General features: G+C 40.0%; 1 protein-coding gene across 2 annotated transcripts in view; it reads right to left on the minus strand.

Moving 5' to 3' along the window:
- The window catches only part of KDM3B (lysine demethylase 3B), a 42,662-nt gene that overhangs the window by 19,824 nt on the left and 3,916 nt on the right, over nucleotides 1-18,922 (minus strand). Inside the window, exons 1-8 of one of the 2 annotated variants that reach the window (XM_050311917.1) lie at nucleotides 13,707-13,930; nucleotides 10,163-10,330; nucleotides 8,463-8,576; nucleotides 7,900-8,005; nucleotides 6,369-6,493; nucleotides 5,189-5,257; nucleotides 3,703-4,284; nucleotides 14-1,253 (exon numbers count right to left, since the gene is read on the minus strand). In XM_050311917.1, the coding sequence (XP_050167874.1) occupies nucleotides 14-1,253; nucleotides 3,703-4,284; nucleotides 5,189-5,257; nucleotides 6,369-6,493; nucleotides 7,900-8,005; nucleotides 8,463-8,576; nucleotides 10,163-10,207 (2,281 nt within the window). In that variant the 5' untranslated portion in view covers nucleotides 10,208-10,330; nucleotides 13,707-13,930. Of the gene's footprint in view, nucleotides 1-13; nucleotides 1,254-3,702; nucleotides 4,285-5,188; nucleotides 5,258-6,368; nucleotides 6,494-7,899; nucleotides 8,006-8,462; nucleotides 8,577-10,162; nucleotides 10,331-13,706; nucleotides 13,931-18,922 lie in introns of those variants that run through there. The other variant, XM_050311916.1, reaches the window with a different exon arrangement.

The raw sequence follows: 18,922 nt of genomic DNA on the forward strand, positions 1-18,922 counted from the left end.
TTCAAGTCATCACCTTTTAGGGGAGCTGTGCGGGGCCGGCCCTTTGGGGCTTGCTTCCCCTTTCCTTTACACAGCAGCAGTTCTGCATTGCGCTCCGCATTGGGGCCCAGCTTTGCCATCAAGTGGTCTGGGATACCCTTCATACAAGCTTTGACCTGCAACTGGTCTTCAGAGTCACTCAAATCTGACAGGTCGCTATTTGTACTGGAGTCAGAGTCCTGTTTGGATGTTAAGCTCCGCTCATCTAGCGAGAACCTTTTCACAGCTTCAAAAGGAGCTTTGTTCTCCTGTGGAAACTCTGCCTGTGAAGAGAAAAAGCTAGATGGATGTCTGCCAAACACATTAGAAAAAGTTTTCAGAAGAGGATTGTCCTGCTGCCCAGGCCCAATGGCTGGTTTTTCTTCTGTTGGGCTGGAGGAAAGTGTGGGCATCTCGATCGGCTGTGTCAGGTTGCTGGTCGGTGAGCTGGAACGGCCATTCCCTACAGTGGAAGGGCTCTGAACACCAGCAGCTACTGTTGAACCAGGAGCACTGGAGATCATCTTTGAGGAGTCAGTTGTTATAAACAAGTTTTTCTTCTTAGCTAAAGAGTCTGTACAGGTGAGCGATTCCGGCCAGCCAGAAGTGGCCTTGTGACCCACGGGTGTCGAGGGAGTAGAAACCCCCGTCTGAGATGAAGATGCAAAGCCACTGAAAGGACTAAGTTCTGCTTTCTCAGCAAATGCCAGGAAAGGGTTTGAGGGTTCCTCTCGTGATAGCTTTGGGGGCTGTAAAAACAGGTTCTCGTGACTATCTGGGGGACGAGTATTCAACAGACTTCGTGAAAAGGCTGGAGTAAGGGTAGGCATGGATTCCATAGGCAGCTTCCGCTCCGCAGAACCACCAGACTGGGCTCCTGGTTTAGTGTCCACTGAGAGAATTTTACCTTTACAGATCCCAGAACCCACACTGTCTGTACACTGCTTGAAGGAGTCCCGACTAGAGACATCTTCAGTCAAGCTCTCCGAAATGACCGTGAAATAGTTACTGGAAGGAAGATTTTGGGACATGCACTGAAAAAACAAGTTCTTGGATGGATCAGAATCTTTCTGAGCCTCTTGTCCAGTACTACAACCAAAAGGAAATCCAGAAGACTTGCTTTCTGGAGTCATCACTCCATTTGATTGGCTCCTTCCAGCCCCAAATACCAAGGACTGGGAAGAACTTGGAAGAGACACTCCAAATCCAGAAGCCAAAAGTGAATTTCGGGAACTCTGAAACAAAATTAATAAGCATTAGCCTATTAAAGGATTGTTGATTCCAGAATACTTCAACTCATCTATTTGTACAATTAACATTCTACTTATATGGAATAGAAACTTCCAGTAGACTTATTTACAATGAAGAAACTTCTTTAAAGATTCCTACCCACTACTGAAACTAAAAGACACAGGGAAAAAAACTAACACTTTATATCTTATCATGCTTTAGAACAAGGGTGAGACACAAGACAAGGTGAGCTAATTCACCAAAAAGCAAATTATTAAAGCGGCCGCTCATTTAAATTCAAATCAACAAGAGGGCAATCCCAGCTGAAACTGCTTTTGAATAACCTCCCATCTTTCACCCTCCCCCAAGATCATCCTGATAAGCTTCTCCTACTTAAGTAGCACTCTTGAAATAAGTAACTAAGTTTGCAAGGTAATTAAACAAAGCAAGCCCTCTAGCAGTTAGAACAAACTATTCCTGGTCCCAGCAAGCCACATCTGCTGACAGGTAGATAAAGGCCTTTGACATGATGCTTTCAGAGGATTACTCCGCAGAGGTTAACCACAAAGGGCTTTATTTCTGTCATCACTAAATACTGGAAAGTTTCCTGACTGGTAGATTTCTACTAAAACTGTAACTGTGATATGGAATATTCACTTCCTCTCTTCTCAACTGATACTTGTGCAGATTTTCCAGTTCTGACAGTCTTACTGTAACTGATTACATGCTGTGACTAACTCCTCATACAATCACTTCAATCAGTTCTACTTCTTTTCTTTGAGTTTTCACTTAGAAATCTGCTCATGATTAACGCACTTTTATTTCAAGGTCATGTTAAATACAACCACAGACTCTATGCAACACATCCTACTGGTCAATGGACACCTACCATACTGCACACTCTGGTTTAGCTTGTTCCTCGATACCAACCTCCAGCTGTAGTAATTTCAATAACATATTAACAGTTCATCCAGGTATTAGAATTTCAGCTATTTCTTTTTAGAGACAAAAGTAATTTGAAAAAACCTGAGTTCTAAGAGTTTTAAAAAGAGTATGAGTGCAAACCAAGCTTGTTGAGTAATCTCAAGGATCAAATGACACTACGATAAAGTGGACACTCTGAAGCAATAACATGTGAACTATCTACAACATTCTTGCTGGTTTATGTCATGTTCCCTCCCTCAAGAAAAACACAGTTTAAAATGGACTAGTGGTCTGCCTGCAACCTCTGAAGCCAGGTTATTAGTGTTTTAAAACAAGTGATTTGGGGTTGGAGAGAGGGAAAGAAAGAGAGGTGGTACCAAAATTTCTCAGTACAATTAAAGTTGTTCCTTAATACCACTGACAATAGAACAATTTTTTATCATTAACCTACACAATGTGTAGTTGCTCCCAACTCTAAATTTTTTTCTTTTTTTTTGTGGGTGGTGGGGGATAGAAGAGACAGGAGGTTATGTTATATTATGCTCATTGTGTTACACCCCTGTCTTCAGCAATTCTGTTTCTCCTTTACACCTTACCATTTAGGAATCCCAGTGTAAGCATCTAACCTTTACACTCATTCCATTAGCCAATATACAAGACAGAGATGACAATAATCCATTTAATCTCTTGGCAATCATGTTGGACTCTTTAACGTATTTCCCATTTTCTTCACTTTTTTTTAATACAGTAGACTGCAAGATTCTTAATTTTTGTTGTACTTACTGAGTAGGGTTTTGGTTTGGTTCTGGTTTTATAACCCTTCCTTTGATTCTTAAAAAGCCTTCTGTTTTGTTTCTAACAGGGTTTCCCTTCTATTCTTCCACTCCTTCCCTTGAAAACAAAGACACAACTAAAAGGTCTTCAAGCTGCTTCCAGACTAAGCTCTTCATTATAATTTATTCTAAAGGTACTAATCTCAAATATTCTAATTATTTGTTTGGGTTTAGTCCTAGATAGCATATAATACAACTGGCTCATTTTTCTCCTATATAGATAACACAGCTGTAACAAAAAAGCTGGGCATCTATAAAAGGTCCTCTAAATGTATCCTCATAATTTTTCTGGTTCTGAGGCTTTTTTTTAAAAGTAACTCGAATGTTCAACTCAGTGCACATTCTCATGCAGACTTGTTAACATAAAGGCAAGAGGTTTTAAGTAGGTTATCTTCCATATGACACAACAAAATTAAGTGCAGTGCTTAATGTGACTTTAAAACTGCATTTCTCAGGTTAAGGCTGAATAAACACACATATACAGAGTTGTCTCTTACTACTCTCCTTCACCAAATAATTTTCTTCTGAGCCATCTCTTAGATCAGATAACAGGTTTTCTTTGTGAGGAGAGGGACTAATTAGGGAAAAAGTAGTTTTCTCAATTCCATGGCCACCCGTTGTAACAGGAGTATGCTGCAGAACATCTGTTGCAAATATGCAAATCCTTCTTGGACATGCTGGATCAGGAGTTACTCACCTCTCCCTGGGCTTGTGATCGGACTGTTTTCAGTTTCTCCTGCCCAGTAACAGCCGGCAAACTGGTGTCAGAGATTCTCACCGTTGTCGGCGTCAAAGCAGTTGTAGTAACGGTGGCTGCAGAAGTCACCGTGCCTTGGCCACCCTGCTCCAGTGATTTTCCTGCCTCTTTACATCCAGATCCAACGAGCAACGTTTGTCCAGCCACAGAGGAAAACGGAGTGAAGGGCAATGGTGTGTCACCACCAACCGGCTCATCCTGCACTACCAGTGTTCGGCCGTTCTCTTTGGTGTAAGTAGCAAAGCGAATATTGCGATTAATCTGAGGAATGAACGAAGGCAACTGCTTGGCCCTGGGATCCAGTCCTGTTTCGCTACTGGAGACTCCTTTCCAAGGACCTCTGCTTGCCTCACCTCCATCACTACCATTGCTATCCACCTCACCCCTCTCCTTTAGCTTCTTTGTTGCAGGATCACATCCAGAATCTGATGCATTTTTCCTCCTCCTTCCATCCTTTCCCTCCAGGCTTTCTTTCTTCTTTTTCCCTTTAGATGATGATTTAGCTGCTTTTAGGCCCCCTCCCTGTAACAGACAAAGCCATGCAATCACTAAACAGAACAATCAGGATACCCATTCAAAAACCATTTTTCTGTTAGAACACAACACATTACACTGCTCTGAAGCTTAGGAACATTTTACCACAAATTGAGGCATCTAAAGAGAGATGCCACGTGAGCACAGAACACAAGCATAAGTGCAGTCTTGTCTTTTTTGTACTAGAATAGGATCTGCACAAGAAAACTTTTAGCTGAACTACTTTGCTGTAGCATGTACCAAATCATGGCAAATTTTGAGAAACATCCAATACTACAACATAGCTCTTCACAATGCATGAATACTGTTTGCACACTCATTTTTGCTCCGAGTGTAATCCCCACAGTTCTTCTGAAGGGCACACTTTCTGGGCACTACACAAAGCCTACAATATTTAACTACAGGAGACAGCTTGCCCTTTAGCCTAGGGTAAAACTACAGGTTCAAATGTTATCGTGAAATCTCTCAACTGAAGCAGTGTAATGCTTACAAGGCATACAAGCCAGATGGCAACTTCTAGCAATGCCCAAAAAGGTCTGTGAAGCAGCACAGTGAGCCCATTAGAAAAAGGCAGCAAGCACAGACAATCTTTATACACCTTAAAATGGAGCACACCCACCATGGTTACTTAACCCCCTTCCAAAACCCATACTAAACTTAGTAAAACAGGCCTAACAAAACGAGAAGTTTGTTTAAAGAAAGCTATGACCATCCTCAAAGTAGCAAACAAGATTTTCCCATTCCAACTTTTAAGCGGAAAATTATTAAAATGATCAAAAATCCACAGTGAAGACTGCATCATTTTTTTAGTTGTTTCCATGTTTAGATGTTTCACATCTAAATTTTTATGAAGTTTCACACTGTACATACAAGACCTGAACTGCTGGACTACCTCGCTTGGAGAAGTGTTGTCCATCACCACATGAATCAGTCGAGGATCCACCGACTTTATCTCACCACTCTTAATTTTTTATGCAGATGGATAATGAGGAGGTAGGAGAAAGAAAAGAGGAGGTTAATTGCTAATTCAGAGTATATAATACATAAGAGACCTAAACACACAGTTACTGTGCAGCCCCTCTCCCATTACCTTTCCTATCCCACTTCCTTAGGAACACTACAGCCTTCCAGTTTACCTTCTATCCTTCTGCTCCTCAATTTCAAAAACCTGCAGGTTTGATTCCTACCGCTGTTATGTTGTATATTTGTTCTGTTGAGCATTTTTAGAGGCATTCATTGCATTAAACACAGTTCTTCTTATATTTGATTATTGTGCTAGCCTTCTACACTTCACTCTGCCAGATGCAGAAAAGACAATTACAAGAGGAACATCAATTAATCCTAACTATCCTTATCAGTGTGCTCCCCAGAAGGAGCAATGAATACCCAGCCTCTGTGCTTGGAGGTTACCATTTATTTCACAGAAAATACACAGCAAGTTGGGTGCTTCTGAGCATGTACCTGCTGAAAGCACAAGGAGCAGGCCACTGGTAAGACTGAACTATCTGTCAGACCACACAGAAGCACTGGAATAAACACCAGGCAGCTCTAGCAGTGCACTGATCCTCTGTGCTGTTCACAGGTTTACTGACAGGAACAGGGCAAAAGCAAACAATCTAAGCTAAAATGCATAAATCAAATTTCCTTAGGCTAAGACTTCATCTGCTATGCCTGTACTTGTTTCAAACCACTTGTACAGGGTGTCAGATGGAAACCAAGAGAAGGCACAGAGGAAGACCACAACATAAGAGATCCAGAGGGCAGCTTTCTGTGCATCAGCACGCTCTCCCATCCAGAGAATCACTTTTCATACAGCACTCATTCCCAAAGAAATTCTTACAGCTTTTTTTTTTTATAGAAATGGCCTGTGTAACATCATTTATTCTGGAAAGTCATCATAACAGGAAAAAAATATTAGAAAAGTTCTATGAATCACAACATGAGGAATGACTCATCTTTTAAAACAAGTAACAAAGAACCAGAAGAACAACTTTTGGTGAAGCTGTCATTCTCCACATATAGATATTGAGGAGTGGTATTTTAAGAACACCGAAAGTGCTTCATATTTTTACCTCAGTCACAGACACCTCCATGAGACGAGTTATTGGGTCTTGATGGCTCACAACACCACAGAGCCAGCTATTTTCATCCTCTGGTTGGTAAACCTTAACTCTTTGGCCTTGGACATTGTAAGGACCTGCAAAAGAAGGACTCTCAGTATATTTTCCAGACAAGCTTTGTGTCATACTAGCTAAGTCATGCAATAAAATAGTTCTGTACACTTAATTAGGGCTTGAAGTATCATCTTTCAGATGGAAAGAAATTAAAGCACTAGGGCTAATGCTGAAAATGCTGTGTAGGCAGGTATTCTGTCCTAGAAAGTCAATAGGCCCTCAATGCTGTAACTCAAAGCTATTGTAAAGACAAAACAAACACAGTTTAAAAGCAAAAAAAAAAAGTGAAAGATCAAAATAAACTCAATCTTTTGACAAAAATCAAGCTAGACTGAGGCTCCTTGCTAACTAAACTCTTTTGCTTTTCTAACCTATGGGTTAACAATTATGTAGCATCAATCCAGTGGACATTCTGACTCAGTCCAGATCCCAGCAGAAATGCTGTGCAGTTTGGAGCAGAAACAGGTATTTGCATATCCAACATCTCCAAACCAGCTGGTCTCAGTTCTTTCACATGGGTGATGGATCATCTACAGGAAGGTTTCCTCTGACCCTGCCCTTACTCTCCACATCAGCATGCAGAGCTTTCCTCCTACCCGAAGTCCAGACAAAAAACCCACTGCTAATATTAGATCATCAAAATCCACATGATCCAACCAACAACCTGTATGTAATACAGTCAGAATTAGGCAGAAGAAGGCTCTAAATTGGACAATTCTAAAACTACTTGCTCATGTAAGAAGTCTTGTCCTCAGAAATTCTACGAATACACCAAATTCCTGTAAGGAAGGACATCTCCCTTCAAATGTAAAACAGGGGCCTATCTCTAGGGTGGCCCCTGGCACATGAACTCTGGATAGAACATTGTTTTAGCACTTGACCAAGACTACCCAGATCTACAACAAAAGCCACAATCAGGCTTAACCCTAGTGCAGGATCCAGATAACAGATAAGGTATTAACTCTGTGCTAGCCAGCTGTGTCCACACCACATATTCAACTTGAACAATTCCTGTATTAATTAGCAAAATGCCAAGATTTGAACTGACACTGCGAAAGACACAGTTTCTGAGGATCAACAACTACAGAGGAACTTCAAACCTAAATTTCCAGAATTACAGATTAGAACCATAAAAAGGACCAAAACTTTAAAAATTCAAAACTAAAACTTAAAATAAGGGAAGTTGTAAATACATTGTCCTACTTTAACTAGTGACCATTCCCAGCAGGTATTTCTTGTTGTATCTCAGCAATTGCTTACCTATATCTATGACAAAATAATGCTTCTTTGTAAAGAAATTGCAAAACACAGAAAATTGACCTTCCAAATCAAACAGTAACAGATACAATTACTATCCTCCTTCACAAATCCCACATAGTCTAACTGTTCCACAACAAAGTAGCTCTGAGATAGAAAATACATTTCTCACCTCTACTAAAAATCTCCTGGAGCTTCTGGTCGCTGATCAGTGCATTGACAGATTCTCTTAGTGCAGGTTGTTCCTGAAGAATCTGATTTTGACTTTCTGTTCCCATCTGCCAACAGCAAACAGTTTTAACACAAAAGTATAGTCTTTTAAGGTAACAGAATCATTAGTTCTTAAGGGACAGCTCTTCTTGGACTGCTGTCAGAGACTGACAAACCAAAAAAGAAAGTAAAATCAAGGACAACATTACTGAGCATGTCAGGAGGAATAAAAGGATTAGCTATGCAAAAGCTGTTGCAAAACTTGCATTGCAATTATCAGCTACACAATGTTTGACAACTAGCTCTCCACATGAACAATGAAGAGAGTAATTGGGACTTTTCGGATGCAAATGGAGGGTAGTGTAAGAACTTGGAAGTGTAGGGAAAGAAACACAAACACATGACAGGACAGCAAAAGGAAAAAGACAAGGATATGTTGGTGGAACAGTAAGGAAAAAACAAAATTAATCTGACAAGCACTGGACAAAGTTAAAATGTAAATTTAACTAAACACAGTTCAAATACCTGAAATAAACGCAATCCACTGGCATCCGAGAGGAAACGTAAATGTCTGTCCAGAAGAAACTCCACTGGGACCACAGTGCCCAAGCCCAGCTTATCTACCAGAGGAGTGAAGGTCTGTGAGGAAAAACCGAAAAAAATGTTATCAAATGACTGAGCACACGTACAGGCCAACAACAGTGGATTTCACATGCTATTTACATTCAGAAATAATAAAAAGCTTAATTTCTCAACTTGTACTGCCCAGTGTCTGAGTTTTAATGCAAAATATTAGTCCTTATGTCTAAGCTACTAATTCTTAAATATTACAAGCAGGAATTACAGACAATTGCCTCCACTTCATTAGATCTTAAAGCAGAAATGAAAACATCAGTCATGGTATTCGATTTTCACAGGTAAGCACCTTCTGATGCTCAGGTTAAAAAAAAAGCTTTGGTTAATAGTTCGAACTATTTTATATTTTCAGATATAGTCTCTTGAAAGGAGTGTTTTTATTCCTGTACAGAAATCAACTGTAAGTAATTTATAGGCCTATTTTTAAAGGGGGGTTTTTTTTGCTACTGTTTTGTGCCAAATTGAAGTTCATAGTTAAGTGTAGTATTGATGTTCAAGATGCAGAACAAATTACTAAAAATACCGAGCAGATTCACAATGACCTTATAACATAACTTGCTGATAGCAGAGGAATTTGCCAACCCCTGGAGTCTCTGAAAAGTGTTTTTAACACGATTTTAACACACAAGTATTCACATTTTTCCCTTAACAGCTCTCATCAAGTTTCTTTACACTCCATCCTCCTGTACACAGCAGCATAAATATAAACTTTTTTTTTTTAGCTTATGTAAAACTATTTCCCAGAAGTGAACAGAACTACAAGAAAGAGACAATGAACCACGAATACACATTCTTAAGTGATGTATCTAAAAACCAAACAAAAACCAAAAGAACCCCTAAACAAATCAACATACCATCCCCTTTGTAATGCTAAGTAGCTGACTTCCCATTGCATATGTGTACCCTGATGCTTTGGCTAACTCCAGTCTGCATTCCCAGGCAGTTATCTGGGTCGACCTCTGCTTAGAGAAAGCTTCAGTGCTCCCGTGGCTGTCCAGAGCACTGAGGATAGAAACACTTTTGTAACTATCCTACAGATAAAGCTTGAGTTGTTGTGGAAATGCTCTGGGATCCTCACACAGTCAGTGTGCAGACTGTTGTAACACCCCCAAATCACTCAGATTGTGACAGACTTGGGAATCATCTGAAAGAAACCCATCCTGCATAAAAACAAGTTCCCCGGATGAAACTAACTGGAGTTCACTTGGAGGCAAGGTGGAAATATAATGACAGGAAAACTCTGCCCGTGGAAAAAGCACTATCTACAGAATCTCGGCTGTAAAAGCCTGGTTTTCTTCTGCCTTAAGCCAAATGCAATAAAGAAATTCTCAGAGAAAGATGCAGTGCTGAACTTGCTGCTTTGAGCCCAACTGTCCATTTAAAACACTACATTCAAATTCTATCAAGGCACAAAATCCTTGACTGGAAAAAATATTTCAATGTATCCATGCACAAAAAGCAGACAGTAGGATCCCAAGCAGTTCAAGGACTGCAAGAGGAGAAAAGAAACAAAAGAAGGGCCAAATAATAACAGTTAAACAGCATGAAAATGAGGGGAGGATTCTCACATATTTAAGTCAAATACTCACCAGTGCAGGCCACTGTGCCAGCGAGACTCGAGTCCCCTGAAGCATAACTGGGTCATTTCGAGGTGCCCAAACCAATGATCCCTCCAGCAGCAACACTATAACTTCTTCAGCATGGACTTTCACCCAGGCGTGTTGGTTCCAGTTACAGCCATCGAATTCCACAAAGATCTGATTAAAAAAAAAGAAATTTAGAAGGCAGAAGGCATTTCATCTCTTTTCAGACATTGAATAGAAAACAATATTCCCACAATCCCTATGGAAAAGGAGACAGCAGCTTTAGTCAGAAAAATCAGGATAAGTATTGTAATGTTAACACTGAGAACACCGCATCTACATGGCTATCAAATGTTACAAGAGAAATGGGAATCAAATTCATAGCAATTACTATCCTATGAAACATTATTTATCCTGGCTCCAAACACTGCATTTTCCCATACAAAATTAAACATATGAAAATTGTTTATCTCAAAATTGTTCATCCCAAAATGCAGCTGATGACCCAATGGAAGCCTTTTTCACAGTAGGATTTTTTAAAGAATTTCTACACTCTTACTTGGCACTTCAAAGAGCCCTTCAATCAGCATGGTTAACTGACATTAACAGAATTAAATGCTTCAGCATGGAAAGTTTGTGTTTATGGAATCCACTCTACATCACATTTTTGTGTTATGTTATACATTATTAAACTGCCTGAACAAACACAAATATTTTGGATGGTACGAGATTACCCAGAATTAACTACTCACTAGATTTTTTATGACCTTATTTATATGTGTAACAATATAAACCACACTACACACACTACAGTTCTAAATCCTTATTCTATCATCCCTTTTTTTCCTATAACAAAGGATAAACGTTAAAACCATATGAAATTACATGGCAAGAATGCTAAGAACACAGGTTTCAAATCCTATTCCATGTGCTTACAAGCGGAGCTATTAAATGTTAAAACACAGCTGCATTCCAGTCTTTCATCTCCAGAACTCACACACTCACCAAATACAATCAAATATGTCAGATGGACAGCAACACATTCCTAATTCCTAAGCTAAGAAACACGTTAAGCTGGACAGTCAAAACAGTTTCATAACCATCACAAGACCACTGAGGGGTAACAGGGCACTAACCAGAGACAGCTCTCTGCTTTACCAAGAAACCTTAGCAAAAGAAGTATTACACTTACACATTCCTCTTCCCCACTCCTCCCCCCAAACCCAAAAGCTCAAACTCCAAGGGGAGTGGGAGTGAAGATGAAACAACTCTCCTGATGAATTCCTGAACTCCATTATTGCTTAAGCTGCCCTGCAGGGAAACAGTACTGGACCTTTCAAGATATCCTTCCTCCAATTCAACAAATTTCAGCAATATAGTAGGAACAGGACTTTTTTTTTAGGACACTGAAACCTTTCCAGTTGCAGTGAGCGTATAGATTTCTTAATATTATAGTTGTGCTGTTTTGGTAGTAGCATGTGATGTAATGAGAGGAATATCACACAAGAGTAACAAAGTGGAATAATTTGTTTACAACATGTACAGTATTTGTGAGGGAATCATCTTGTTATGATTCACTTATCATAAAGGTTATATGAAAAAACGTTGCCATAAAGAACTATCAGAGTAATGCTGACTTTGGAATATATGCTTTTTTTGCAAGATATTTAAGAATTTTGATTAAAAGAGGGGGAGATTTTATAAGTAACTACAAAGAGAGCATCTCTCAATAGCATGTCCCCCTCAACTACATGGCAAGAATCACTAAAAGCAGACAAATCCAAACAAGCAATGAAGTGCAGCTTTCCACCCTGCCCCAAATAAATAAGGATACCTTTCTGAAACCTCAGACCAACAAACTGTGTCAAATGGAGAGAAAATACAACATTATCAACATTATCATATTCAGATCATCTCTCTCCCCTGCAAAATAGAGAAGTCAGGGCAAGTTTGTTTTACACAATTTACATTCAATATTCACTTCTCTTTCCTCTTGGTATAATCAAATAAGGAATGGAGTCCCACCAAACTCTGCCTTACAACCACTACAAGAGTTGCTACTAATTCTCAGTCAACACCCAGCAGAGTATTTTCCTACACATGGATATGCAGGGCAGCTGTTCCAGATCCACCCAACACCACACAGGATATTGTCAGTAGTTTCAAACTGATCACACAGCAACAAAAAGGATGAAAACTTCGATATTTACACTCAGTTTCTGCTTCCAGAATCTGCAACAGAAATCACTTTGTGTAATGGGTGTGCAGGAGACTTGCAGGTGACTTGCAGGGCACACCCAGTGTTTGTGCAAATACCACTCTGTATTACTACAGAAAACAGCTACAGCATATTCATGAACTGATGCCAAATGTGCTTAGATTCTTTAATTATGGGAATCCTGAAAGAGATGGCTAAAGAAGGAAAGTAAGAACCGATGAGACAGATGTCAGAGTGAATGAACACATTGCCTTTTGATACATAAAGTGGTAAAGAGGAATATTCTACCTTTGCTTGAGGTTTCCGGGTTTTACAACAAAGCAACTGCATTATAACTGAGAATTTCTCATCTTAATTTGAAAATTGTGTCCTTCTCAGTCAAGAGGGAATCACTTCTGTGCTAAAGTCTTGGCTACATCAGAATAAATTACCTCTCCCATGTATCAATGGACCAACAATTCACAGGGTCACGTCTACTGACAGTACATATCTTCTGCTGACCTTCCTGACTCTGCTCACAGTCAGTTAAGACAAGCCACAGATAATAACACCAGTGTTTTAAACAGTGGCATAGATTGCAACTATATATGCAATTAGTGCAGACATGTCTGTATCACATGAAAAAAATGATGCTGCTTAGGCACAAATACATCTGCAGGATTTCCCAAGTTCTCCTACGGGGAAGAACCCTCTCCCTAAGCAATATCTAATTGCAAACAACAAAGATTTTTGTTCTGGTCATTTGCCTTTTTTTTTTTTTAATCTACAAAACCAGGGTTTTTTCCAACACAAAAAAACAAGAGGGTGCATATACACCTGTAATTCTCCCCCTTCCCTTTTTTTTTATTTTTTTTGCCTGGCCCACTAAAAAGTGACACTGGAAAGCTGAGCTATTGCTCTGTTTTTCTTGATATACAAAGACAGCCTGAAGCATTTTTTTCCAGAAGATACATTCTTGTCTAGTTGCTACCCTAAAATTCAAACCTTAACTGTAGTGAGAGAACTACAGTCTGGCTCAAATGGAATTTCTCCTCGAGTTTTCCAACATCAGTTCTGCTATAAAAGCAGCAATGACAGGAAGACCATAGTGTAGATAAGACAGATATTTTGGTCTTTTTCATCATGTGACAAACAAGCTCTAAATATGATTTACAACAGAAAAAATACTGCAGCTTACTGCATTAGAAATTGCAGTAGATGTCATCTATAAAAACCATAAAATCTTTACATTTTAGGGGGTTATATATCATAAAAAGCAGATGGCAAAAAAAACCACAAAAAACCAAAACCTTCAAGAGCAAAAACATCCCTTAAAATGGTCTTAAATTTTACCTAGTTTTGAAAGGAAGGATGGTCCATCAGTTGCTAGAGAGTAGCCAGAGACCCAGGTTCAATTCCCTGCTTCATCAGAGGCTTCCTGCATGACCTTGGTCAAGCCATTTAGTCTCACTGGCTGAGTTTCCCCATCTGTAAATTGGAATAATAGTACTTATGCCCAGAAAGGAGGCACTGGTGGGAATCTGTTGCAGACTAACCAAGTAAAACTAGATAACAAGTTGGTCCATGACCTCTTACTTGTGATGTAGAAAGACCTACATTGTCAACATCTGGGAAAGGAAGGAAGGGAAGGCAGAAACTGAGATTTCAATGTGGCAAACACATCCAAGGCCTCATGCAGCTGGTATGAGATAAGATTAAAACAACTGAACTACAATAGTTTTCTAGTAGTTTTCTGATGCAAAAAGTATTATTTTGGAATGCATTATGTGAGACAGGTGATGTATACACCAATACTTAAAAAGCTTTCAGTTTCTAATTCAGTAACCATGTTTCAAATTATTTCTTACAAGCAAAGGCAAAAAAATCTGATCTGAAATATATATCTACACACACAGTGTTTTACTGCAGCTAATTCACAAACATGCAAGGGAACAAGCCTCAGCTTTGGCATACCTACCCCTTGCTGCACCAACCTCAGTTCAGAGTCACTTTAGAGCACATTGCACCTGACACACTCCTGTTGTAACAGAGCAGCTCTCAGAGCCCTGCAGGATCAGCCCTGTGGGTGCCTCTGTGACCCAGCAAGAGGCTGAAACTTTCATTGTCACTGGTAGGAATGCCAGAGCAATCCAGCTGGCCTCCAGCCATGCTACCTCTGTAACAAGACACTACTCAAAACTAATGTACCATTTTGTTTACAAAACAAGGTGGAGTACAAGTAGATTTACATTGTGCCTGCAACTCCAAAGACTCCACTTAATCCAATCCAAATACCAAAGGCAGATTGCAGGTGATATCAACACTTCTGCCCCCTCCCTGTGAGATTTGGCCACCATGCAAACCAGATCAGCAGTTGTCCAAAATTCAGAATTGGAAAGGAACAAATTTATCATTCTGTACGCCAAGTTCTTTAATAAGTTACTCTTAAAAACAGCACCTTGAGAAAATTATGGAGGTTCTCTGCAGTCACTTTAAGTAGTTAATATGTTTAGGAATTTAGATGGGTAAAACCCCTTAGATGGGCTGGGATGAAGATCAGCAGCTTGCTGTTACTGCAAGCACCAGGACGTTTCCTCTCCACTGTCACTGCAGGGTCCCATTGCTTCCCCTGGAACACGCCCCCCAGCTGACCCCACTGCGGCTACAGTGAGGGAACACTGGCACTGAGCACACACAAGGAATTGCCAATTTCCTGCAATCTTCCTCTGTTCTATTTATTTAAGGGTCCAGTGAAGCATCAGGCACAGGAGATAGGAAGGGCAATTACTTTCCTTTTTTTATAGCAGCTAGCTACTATACTGACTTAATCATAACAACATCAGGCCAAACTCTTCTGCTCTAGTCTTCATCAACAAGCTTTTTCTTAAACATTAAGAGCAGGAACATGAAGTACTGGTCTATTGTCTCTCCTGCACTGCAGAATCCCTCTGCTGTGGTACTTTTTTCCACTTTAACCACTGAGCAGCTGAACACTTGAGAGAGATGAACCACTGAACACTCGAGAGAGATGAGATGATTCGGATGAGTTTGGTTTATGTCAAACAGGAAAATGACTGTGCTCGGTATCTCTCTCTCGGATAACTAACATTTCCCAAGTCAAATCAGGGAGCTAACAGTAACCTGTGCCTGCAGAGCCAACATGGGTGTACCAAAGGAACCGACCCAAACCAGCACCAGGCACCAGAGGCCCTTCATGCAAACCCCACCTCAAGGCAGTCATGTAACACCCCTCGCACTTTGAAACAAATCCAGTCACTGCAGTGTATTTTACACCAGGCAGAGCCAAATATGTTAATCACCATGCTATGCTTTTTAAGAGGAACTTTATTTCAGAAAATGTTTGCATTCCTACGGAAACTTCCTGCCATATGACACCTCCTTGCTCACAGCCAGAGACAGACTGCCTTTTGAGGCAGCACCAGCCTATTCTGTACACTGAGAACTCATTCACCACTTCCCAGGCCTATCCTTAAAAAGTGACCCCTTTTTTCCCTAATTTATACTAAAATTAACATTTCTGAATTTTCCCTGCTATTAGTAATGTAAAATACTTGGCTATTGGAGCTATTGGAAAATGTGAGTTTCACAGAACAAATTTGTTTTGGAAACATAAATATATATATTTTTGCTAAACACTCTGCTTTCTGGTGCCACTCCTAAAATGCACCTTTGCCTAGGGTCTCCCTACATGCCAAAGTATCAAAAATGACCTCAGGAAAATAACAGCAAGGCAATCTTTTTTGACTGTTGTTTCATTCTGCAGCTATTTGGACTGTAGAGATAATGTTCTTAACCCCAAGTATTCTGCAACTCAATTAGCAGCAAAAAAATGCATGAGGATCTCCAGAACTCTGAGGGAAAAGAAACACCTCAGATTATGGTTTGGATACCCAGACTTTGAAAACAATTTAAAATTGGTGCCTTATAACTGGCAAGTGGCAAATACAACACTGGTATTTAAATAAGGAAGAAGGAACCTGATAACCATTAATGTGTTATGACAATACCAGCTGTTTACCAAACCTTAGAATAAGTTTCAGGTGAGGGATGGGTTAGAGGGCTGCAAAGAAAAAAGAATGACAATAAATGGAAGGAGTTAAAAGAAAGTTTTAACTACATCTTTTACACATGACATAAAGAACTTCCTCTTACTCCTTCTAAACTGAACTTGAGTATCCAAAGCATTAAATGGTGCTGCACTAAAAATTTAGAAGGCTGGGATTTACAAAAGTCTAAAGGGAATGGTAAAAGCAGGATGAAAATTACAATGGCAAATACTGGAGCAGCAGAATTATTACTGCAACATAATTAATAATGTCAGTGATAAAGCTGGCATAAAAAGCACCAAATTTCTTTATACTTATTCCTGGTCTCAAGCCTAGCAGCACCTTATGCAGATCAGAGAAAAACCTGTGGAGCTTTTTTAAGTTCTTACAATCACAGCCACTGAAAATTTGCTATTCCAATTGCTAATTCTGGTTTGACTCACTCTTTTTCCTTTGCTTTCCAAGTCTGGCATGTTCCTTGAAAAACATTACTGGTAAAGTAATAATATATCTCTTTTTGGCCAAGTTTTACAGATTAAATCAGATAAACTGAAGAATTTATTTTAGGCTACTGGATGATAGACCACAGGACTATAGTCAAAAGAAGTCCAATCACAAAGAAAAGCTTTAACCTGGAGCTTAATGCCACATTCTCAATAATCCAAAAATAAGAAACCAAAGACGTTCTTTGCAAGTAGCAAATTATGCTGTTCTTTAGAAGAATGTCTCAAAAACTGTCAGTCTCTCTCCAGACTCACCCACTTCAATGTCATTTATCAAACTAAGCAACTCTACCAAATGGAATTCATCTCTGAAATACAATAATTATTGTCAAAATGAACAAGGTGGACATCCAGTATGAGCATGACTTTTTGGAAGAAATTAGGAAGGACAGTGTTGTGGTCTGGTAAGCAAAAACTGCAAGGCAAACTTGACAAGAAAACCTCCCATTTCCCTCGTGTTTTGCAAATGGAACATCAGCATCCAGTGTAGGTGAGATACTCCAAAGGGCCAGTGCTGGCAGCAAGGCAGCAGCGCTACCTCAGAACAGCATGATCAACAGTGTTCCTGAATAAAACATACCTAGAAACTACAGAAGAAAATAAATCTGCCACTGATTGACAAGTTGGGTTTGATCTTGATTAGATAGAGCATCTAACCAAAAGGAGGTGGCACAGATTATTCAATGCAGATACCAGTGGCTTCCCAGGGAAAGCATGAGGCACTGCCCAAGTAACTGGGGTCACCAGTAGGGCAACCTCAGCTCAGTAACTACATGGGGATAAAACTGAGTTTTGTTGTTGTTCTGTAGTCAGCAATTGAAACTGGAGACGACTTTAAGAGCACTCTAACACTACTGAGAGAAGTTACCATATGAGCACATGTATTTTATGACCACATTAAAAAGCTATTCAGCAACCAAAGGAGAACGTGATAAACTTCCTGCAGGCAGACTTTGCCAGGACACAGTAACTTTGCAGCCTTCACTTCCAAGAGCTGGATCTGAATACTCTCCTTAATTTAACATACAAGAACATGATTTGTCACGTCAGTATAAATAGACCTTGATGTAATTACCACTAAGTATAAAGAACATGGGTAACTCTAGTAAGAGATTCCTTGAAAATACTTTTTAAGCAGTAAGCCTATACGAGCTGCACTTTTCCAAAGTCAAATAACCATGGTTCACTGTCTGAAATGGGGAATCTGAAATCTTTGTTTCTGCTGCAACAAACACCACAGAGAAGGAGAGAAAAAGGGAGAGACAAAGCCAACCCAACACTTACAAGCCAATGAGCTTTACAGATCATCCACTACCAGACAAGTAAAGACTTATTTTACAGTCCTTCACTGATGCAGTCATGCTGTGGGTGATTTTACAGCTAAGCATCATTTCAGAAAACTCTCACCTGGTAGCATATTGACAGAAGGCTCAAAAATTTTCACCCTTCCACAGTTCCTAAGGACATCCACACCTCACCAATGCAAGGCTGGACAGGGCAGAGGTGGGGACTAGGTGGACCTCTGACCTTGCCCAATGCATCTGCTCTTTCACTGCCACAAATGTAACACACCGTGGTTTGACACTCACTGGACACCAGGTACCCAAAGCTGCTCTATCACTCCCCTCCTCAAGTGGACAGAGAAGGGAAAATGTACCCAAAGGCTGCTGAGTTAAGGGCAGGACGAGATTCTCACCAATTACCATCAGGGACAAAACAGACTCGACTTGGGGAAATTAACTGAATTTATTACCAATCAAAACCAGAGCAGGATAATGACAAGTAAACCCAAATCCTAAAAACACCTTTCTCTCACCCTTCCAGCAGCACAGGGAGACAGGAGGGGGAGTGTCTCAGGGGTTAACAGAAACATGAACGACAGCAGGGTGAGAAAGTATTCAGCAGACATGGAACCAGTGCTGCACACGGACAACTCTGCAAGGGGTTTAGCCGAGCATGTGCAGGCTAATAAGCCTCTTTCAACCACTGCCACACAAAT

Source organism: Myiozetetes cayanensis, unplaced genomic scaffold, assembly GCF_022539395.1.
Source record: "Myiozetetes cayanensis isolate MyiCay16 unplaced genomic scaffold, myiCay2020 scf17, whole genome shotgun sequence".
In the NCBI taxonomy this organism is placed as follows: Eukaryota; Metazoa; Chordata; class Aves; order Passeriformes; family Tyrannidae; genus Myiozetetes; species Myiozetetes cayanensis.